Consider the following 8,232-nt stretch of genomic DNA (forward strand, 5'->3'; position numbering starts at 1 on the left):
TGTGAACAAGCGTAACGGTTGGACATATCCGTGACAGTATTCATGCTGACTCGATGATTATTTGTTGTGAAATGAAGAATATTAACGTTCAACCTTGCAATAATACCTAATCACGAAACGCGCGAGGAATTTACTTTGATCACTCACATATTTTTACGGATTCTTACGGATTTTTACGGATTCTTACGGATTTTTACGGATGTTTACGGATTCTTACGGATTTTTACTGATTTTTACGGATTCTTACAGATTCTAACGGATTTTTACGGATTTTTACGGATTCCTACGGATTTTTACGGATTCCTACGGATTTTTACGGATTCTTGTGGATTCTTACGGATGCCATCCAAACGTGGCGATGACACAACGGTGGTGCAATAATACCGATGGTGCAATAAGGGTAATTCTATGACATCACGGTGGTTGCGTAACTGTGGCATAAGACCATTTCATGGCTGACCGGAAGTCTGGGTTATGGCCGTCGGGTCGTGTGGTCAAAGGCTGACCGGGCTAAAGGTCATGTGGCCAAAGGCTAAAGGTCATGTGGTCAAAGGCTAAAGGTCATGTGGTCAAAGGCTGACCGGGCATGGGTCAAAGGTCGTGTGGTCAAAGGTCAAAGGGCTTGGGTCAAAGGTCATGTGGCTAAAGGTCATTGGTCAAAGGGCATGGGGTCATGGGGTCAAAGGTCAAGTTGGTATGAGGTCTTTCCTTTAACTACTCACACACCATCCAGAGACGCTCATGGCGCTAGCGCAGCAACAGTTCCTTTGGATACAACATTTTATACACTTACATTTCAAACAGCTACTTAGATAAAAATATAAATCTTAAATCACTACAAGATATTGCCATGTACCGATTTTACAACCATTTTCAGTTCCTACTTTCTTTGTAAAATTCCAAATAGTTCATGAGTTTATTATCTGACTCTCTGTCTCTCTTTCCTTTTTCCCCCCATCTGCTCCTGTTTTTTTTGTCAAATGTCTGTTTTCTGCAAGTTTCTTCTGTTTCTTTTCTCTCTTTTTATAAACATTCCTATGCTTTGATTCAAGTACTTACCATTTTATCTATGCCTCTCTTTTTATGATACTGTTATGTAAATGATTTGTTATAATTGTTATGTTATACTATGTACACTGTCACAGGGGACAATGGGAGACCAACAAACTGATGAATATGCTTTCCTGTTTTTCAAACAAATAAATACATAAAATAGAAATAAATTTTTATATTGATATATTAACAAGAAGCACCGAAACACGTCCTTCGATCATCGATGCTCCCATCGTGGCTAATATCTGCACCACTCACTTGCCGTTCCTACTTTGTTTGCGAAATTTGTCCTCTCTCCCTATCTTTCCTTCTCTCTTTCACTGCAACTGTGTCTGTCTCTCTTACCTCATCGCTTTGCTTTAATTCATATTCATATTAATCTAATCAGAAGAATCAATGAAGTTCATCACTTGTCAACGCTCCCACCATGAAGCTAGTATCATCATGTTCTATGTAAACATGTGACTACTGAAAACTGAGTTGTGACGCTCCTCTCAATTCATATGCAATATTCATCCGACTCACAGTAGTACAGCCTAGTCATGTGTGAAAATTACCCCTGAAATAAGGGAATTACCACTGCGTAATCCGTAGACGTGTAAGGACATTGGTCATGTACATACGCATCTTGTCTCACAGCATAGATACCGTTCAATAAATCGATGTCCGAAGTTAAAGTAAAGTTTTAAAGTAACATCAAAACGACCAATTCTTTTCAAGAGACCACCCTAGACGTTGACGTCATAATACATCGGAGAGGATTGAAAAGGTGAGTTATTAAGGTCGATATACCCAACAATGCCATTTTGTCGGTTGATATCGAGGAAATAAACAATATTCTAAGAATTGAGAACGATCAGTTTATCTGTATCCATTTCCATGCATTGTATAGTCTACTGTTTTCCGTATAAATCCGTTAGTTTGTATCTGGATACATATCACGTTGTATTATGTTTGAATAGAAAAAAAACGAATATCATTTCGTTATATTTTTGCCAAATAAATCAAGCCCCAAATTCATGTGATAAGAATAAAAACTCGTACATTATCTACTGTAATTATTTTTTTCACCCGCAATAAGATTTGATCGAACATCCTGAGTATTATCGAGCTGATGGGTAAATTCAAATAATATTTGTTTTCATAATTGATGAAATGATTTCGGACAGGAGGACTACTATCTCCTCTAAGTTGTGACTTCTCCACATTGTGTCGTTGATGGCGGTATGACAATGATCATAAGAAAATGATACTTTATAAAATTATCTTCTGAGAGAACGATATTGGCCGAGTTTCTATTCATAGTTTGTTTGAAACATTAACTGAATGTGAATAATTTTCCATGGCATATGGGGAAACGCTCTTGTAGTTTGGGGTTTCAGATGAGTATTTTATTTCCTTTATCAATCTTGGTGATCTCTATGAAGAATGCAGCTATGATCTCACTAGATTGGGTAGTTATGAGTACATGTATATAGTATATAGTTGCACTTAGGAGAATCCTAATATACAGTGCGTATCAAAAAAAAAGTTAACTCTTAGAAAAAATCCTGTAAAAGTATATATTTGTAACATCCTGACGATTTTTCCACATTTTAGCATTGGTACAGATCCATTTAAGCAAATGACGATATAACTGTCGAAAAATATTTCCACTTGAGTGAGCACCACTAACTTTTGAAAAGTTGGTGAAAAATGATTTGCGCAGAACTTTGAAATAGTTATGCGAATAAAAGTAGACCCTGATCATGAAAACACGTGGAAATTAGCAAGAAAAATTTATATGAAGATATCTTTTACCTTTTTAAACTTGTTTCCTTGCCCAAAACACTTCGAAGAGTGCATTGCGCCCCATCCCTCTCCCCCACACACCGAGTCCATCGTGACGATATTTGCTTTACACTGAGCTGTGATTTACATGAAATGGCTTAGGCTTGATTTTCATTTTGTTAATCATTGCCAAGCTTGGGAAAAGTGTGGAGAAACAAGTATTAAATGAAAATGAAATGTAAACCAACTTTAAATGATAAAAACTTAGTGAAAAATGCTGGAGATGTCTGATATAAACTTTTGTTCAGATTCAGTAATGTCCTCAGATCCAGATGGCACAAAAAGGGTAAAGGTTGTGCTTACTAAGAGTTGAAATTTCAAATTTGGGCGGCAAAATTGTTACAAAATGCTTGAATGTATCCGTTTTATTTCAATTGGCTAAAAGTGGTAGGGAAATTTATGAGAAATGCTTCACAGGGTAAGTTTGATTTCGCCCTTTCCCCTTGACACAACGTGAAAAAGAGCATTTCTGCGCAAACAGATTTCTGCGAGCTTTACAAAAATGGACAGTGCTCACTCAAGTGTAACATTCTGTCAAAAATTTGTACTTTCATTTGAAAGAGGAGACCAAACCCCATGAATATATGTGAACAGATCACCCCAGGTTGTTTCTTTTTCAATTCCAAGAATTTTATCAAAGTGAAAACTTGTTATCGATATGTACTGTATAAGTGAAAGAATAAAGTATTCCTTAAAACAGAGCTGTAAAGCTCCAGTTCGTGAGAACAATGTTCGGGGAAGGGGGTGTATGAAACATTCCACATCGAGGCTTAAGCAGTTTGATATTATCAAACTGCTTATGCTTACTCGAATCGTAAAGAATATGATTGTATTTACATGTATATAAACCAAGAAAGCTTCAACGAGCACAACAACCAAAAAAAAAGCCTCGATCAACACTATAGGTTAAAAAGTAACGGAGATATTGAATATTAAAATTTGACAATATTTTGTGAAAACGGGTAGGCCTATATATTAAGAGCTCACTTGCAAAAGGGGTTATGTCAATTTTTCATCAAATTTGATTTTTTTTTATCTCAATGTATAGATTTTTAGTAGCTCTACCAAAGAAAAGTTGAAATTCCCATGAAAAAGCGATCTAAAATGGCAAAGAAAAAGCACATTTTTAAAAAAGGGGTTAGGTCCATTTTAGTTTAGTTGCAAAAGGGAAAAGTCCACAAAGAATTTTTTGGGAAAAGAATATTTACAAAAATATGAAGACAGGTGGATTTCTTTTATAGCCAATTTTATGTTCTCATGGTAGGGTATCACGAAAACTTAGTTTCGCATAATAATATTGCAATATGGAAGAATAAAAAAAAATATGATTTTCTTGGAGTGGACCTATTCCATTTTGCAAACAAAATATTCTGAAGAGCTCATTTTGTTAAAAGGGGTTAGGTCCACAATGATAATATTGGAAAAGAATATATAAAAAAAAGATGAAGACAGGTAAATTTATTTTATACCCAATTTTATGTTCACATGATAGGGTAGTACATCCGGGAGTACATCATGACAAATTAGTTTCTTATTAGAGTATTGCAGTGAGTGGGAATAAAAAAACATGGTTTTTCTTGGAATGGAAAAAAGTGGACCTAACCCATTTTGCAACTAAACTCATCATATGCAGTTAATGGTATGTGCGTGAGTAATATGTCTCCCAGTAGCAAATTAAGAAAATGTAATCTTACATATTATAATATAATTATATATTTACAAAGCCATGTATGGAAGGTTCCATGGTTTTATTATTCCCTATTTTCATTGTAATAATTGTTTGACATAATTTTTTTCTATTCAATTCATATCATTTTCAGCCTTGAGTACACCTTCAAATTTCTGCTGCGTTAGAAACCACTTCATCTTTGGCAAATATTTGATGAATATGGCATCTTAGAGAGCTCTTACCACAACAGGTAATATGTCACATTGTGAAAATATTTTTTTTCTCATTTTATCATAACATTCAGAAATATTTGTTCTTGTGATTTATGTCATCGTTAATTTGAAGATTTCAAGATTAAGAAAAGATAATAATAGGGATTTGGCAACGTAAGGGGAAATTTGTTTCTATGACTTATTATTTCTCTCTCTCCATCTCCCTCTTTCTCTCCCTCTCTCTAACTTTTCATCTTTCTCTCTCTCCTATTCTTACTCTCATTCTCTTTGATTCTTTCTGTTTCCTTATTTTTTTTCTTTATCCGCTACGCTGTCTCCCTCTCTCCACCTCTATCCCATCCCGTACCTTTCTTAAAATCACCTCTATTTATCTGTTTAAAAATGAACGCTTTCTCTCTCCCCCTGCACTCTAACTCTCCCTCCTTATAAATCTTTACCACCCCATCTGCTCCCCCCTCTCTCTCTCCCTCTCCCTCCCTCCCTCCCCTCATTCTCTATATTTCTCTCTCTCCCCCCCTTTCTTCATCGATCTATCTTCCCTTTTTTTAAAAAGGGAAGATCACTACTCTTATCACTATGGCAACTAACTTCACCCAAGACCAACAATTTGAAGGAAAGGATTGTCAATCAATCACAGATGTGACGTACTACGTGGAGGAGAAGAAGAGACTCTGTGATGACTGCGCCTCTAAAGAAGGATGCATCGCAAGAGTTAAAAGGGATGGGCCCAATTTTTATTGCGATAAACATGATGAAAAGGTAAAATTGTATTGTAAAACTCATGGCGAACCAATGTGTCATTTGTGCGCTTCAGTAAGGCACAGGTATCCTTGCGTACCACAAGCTTTAGATGATGCGATAAAAGAAATAAGGGGCAGGCTGACGGTTCTTAACGAAAAGGCAAAGGAAAAATTGAAAAAATGTCTTCTATGTGAAGATGAAATGAACCAATGTTTGCAATACACAGACACCCATCTACAAGCTTTGAAAGATAAAGTTAATTCCATAATCAAGGAGGCAATCAATCCAGATAAAGTCAAGAAGATGGAAGCTGACAAAATCAACCAAGAATTTGATGATCAGAATCAAGTACTTCAAGAAGAGATTATGAAGATTAATGAGAAGATTCGAAAGAACAATGAAGAGAGAGAGAAACAACTTGAATTAATCCATACAAATGCACAGATTAGACAAAGACACATGGACAATAAGAAGATTGGTCTTCATAGAGACATTGATAACATTGTTAAAGAGAAGGATAGGAAGATCAGAGAGTTGATGAAATCATTGCAGGATGACACAAAAACAATAGAGAATGCAATACAGACCATAGATACAGTACTAGAAGACGATAAAAACATTGTTAAAGATGGTCATAGTGTGAACATGTCAGTGAGTGATAAACTAAAGAAACCACTTTATAAGAATGATGTGAAACAAATCACTGATAGAATATCAGGTGTGAGGTTTGTGAAGGGTGTTGGGAGAGAGAAGTATGATGGTAGGATTGGTGGGTATGATGGCGAGTGGATGCTTAGTGATACAATCAATGTCAAAGATGAAATCAAAGACCCAGTTATTGTTGGCTGCTTAGATGAATGTAATGTGATCATCACTGACTGGGTGTCAGATAACCATCATACATACATAATGAATATGAACACTAAACACATCCACAGAGTGATAACAGGTACTGATACATCATTGGTAGTCTCCTGTGCATTACTGAATGATGACAAGATAGTGTGCGGTAGATGGTGTAAAGGCTGTACAGGAGGCAGTTTGACTGGATGCATCAGTGTGTACGACAAACAATGGATGCGCATCAATGACATCACAATACCAAGAAACAGAACGCGCGATGGCTCATCGGTGGATGTAGCTGTTGACCGTGATGGGATGATCATCGCTGCTGAGTGGAATCAGTCTCAGATATGCGTCATCAACCCAGCTGATAGTAAGATCGTGAATACCATAAAATGTAAAAAGGATGTACTGATGCGAGGTGTGCTATCATCAGGTCACATCATCGCTCAACCTACCCCTCGTGGTGAGAGAGTACTAATCATAGACGGACAGGGTGGTCAAAGGGAAATCCCCCACAGTGATGTCATCTTGAATGTCAGTGTTGATCCTATAACAGACGACCTCTACGTCGTGACATCAGATGATGAGTACAAGACGTGTATGATTGATCAGGTGATGAGTGGGAATGAAGTGAAGAAGAGAAGAGTGACGTCATTCCCTCTAACAACTAGACTGAATGATGAGGGTGATAGGGTGCTTTACCTTGTTCAATCCCGTGTAATGATCTCATTATCAGGCAAAATAATTGCTTATGATGGAGATAGTATTCTCGTATTCGAAAAGAGAATCTCACTATAGAATGATGATATATCGGGATCAATTATTGGATTAACTTTGACAATTTTTGTATACCATGACCACAGTGATACCATCTTTAGAGAATTATTTGCATCAATTATGTTATTAAATTGTAGGCCTAATAAATCTCATCTATTTTAAACATCCCGGTTGAAAATGAACATTTTTTTTCATAGGTCCGCAACCAAGAACATATCATTCATATGGAAATAGGTCTCAATATCATTTGTTGAATCTATTATATGCGAGGACATATTTCATAATGTCATATTTTCTAATTCCTTATTTTCCCGTGTCATTTTTAAAAGATAGATAGCCATACACACCATGATATAGAGGGGCAGATAATGATCAGATTCAACTGAACACGGTGACCGAAAAAAAAACAGTTTAGAATGGGCATGCGGACTTACTAGGAAAAGATTCATGAGATTTAAAAAAAATAAAGAAAAGATATAAAACAAAATAAATTGGAATCATTCACGCTTGATATGACTGGAATTTCGCATGAAGCGAGGAATGTGCATTTTGTTCATGAAAAAAAGTGTAACCTATTTCCAGAAATACGTGTATATACCAAGGGGGCTGTCGGACACTGTTTGAAATAATCTGTTTCGTGACTTTCGTCTGTCATTCTAATAACATTCATGTTTCTATCAGCGAACAAAAAGATGGAAAATCAATGTAAAAATCATCGCAATTTTTGGCTTTTATTTTGCGAACAATGAACCGGGTGGCTGCATGAAATAGTAGGCTTCAACCAATATTTAATGAATTCAACACGTTACAAAGTAAAAAAAAATAGTAAACGTGGTGATATAAAGTGAAATTGGCAAGCCAAGTTCCAATGCTTGGACAAAAATTCAGATTCATTTATTATTGATCCATTATAAAATGCATAGAAATTTACTGATGCTGCATCTCATTTTACCATTTTCACTTATCTTCCCTCCTATAATAATCTTAAAGTTTCACGAAATTGCAGTTGTTGGACGGTATTGATATATTTAGAATAAACATGATGTGATACTGAAATAATAAAGGCGGAAGACATGCCTGATA

At 36.0% G+C, this 8,232-nt stretch overlaps 1 protein-coding gene across 1 annotated transcript; it reads left to right on the forward strand.

Moving 5' to 3' along the window:
- Positions 1 to 5,361: 5,361 nt before the first annotated feature.
- LOC121416687 lies at positions 5,362 to 7,269 on the forward strand. Its single transcript, XM_041610156.1, has one exon. The coding sequence runs from the start codon at positions 5,362 to 5,364 to the stop codon at positions 7,168 to 7,170; it is 1,809 nt and encodes a 602-aa protein (XP_041466090.1). The 3' UTR covers positions 7,171 to 7,269.
- The last annotated feature ends 963 nt before the right edge of the window (positions 7,270 to 8,232 follow it).

The sequence above is a fragment of the Lytechinus variegatus genome, chromosome 6 (assembly GCF_018143015.1).
Source record: "Lytechinus variegatus isolate NC3 chromosome 6, Lvar_3.0, whole genome shotgun sequence".
Taxonomy (NCBI): Eukaryota; Metazoa; Echinodermata; class Echinoidea; order Temnopleuroida; family Toxopneustidae; genus Lytechinus; species Lytechinus variegatus.

Coding starts and splice junctions, on each gene's coding strand:
- LOC121416687 (XM_041610156.1), top strand. CDS start 5,362: ATGGCAACTAACTTCACCCAAGACCAACAATTTGAAGGAAAGGATTGT.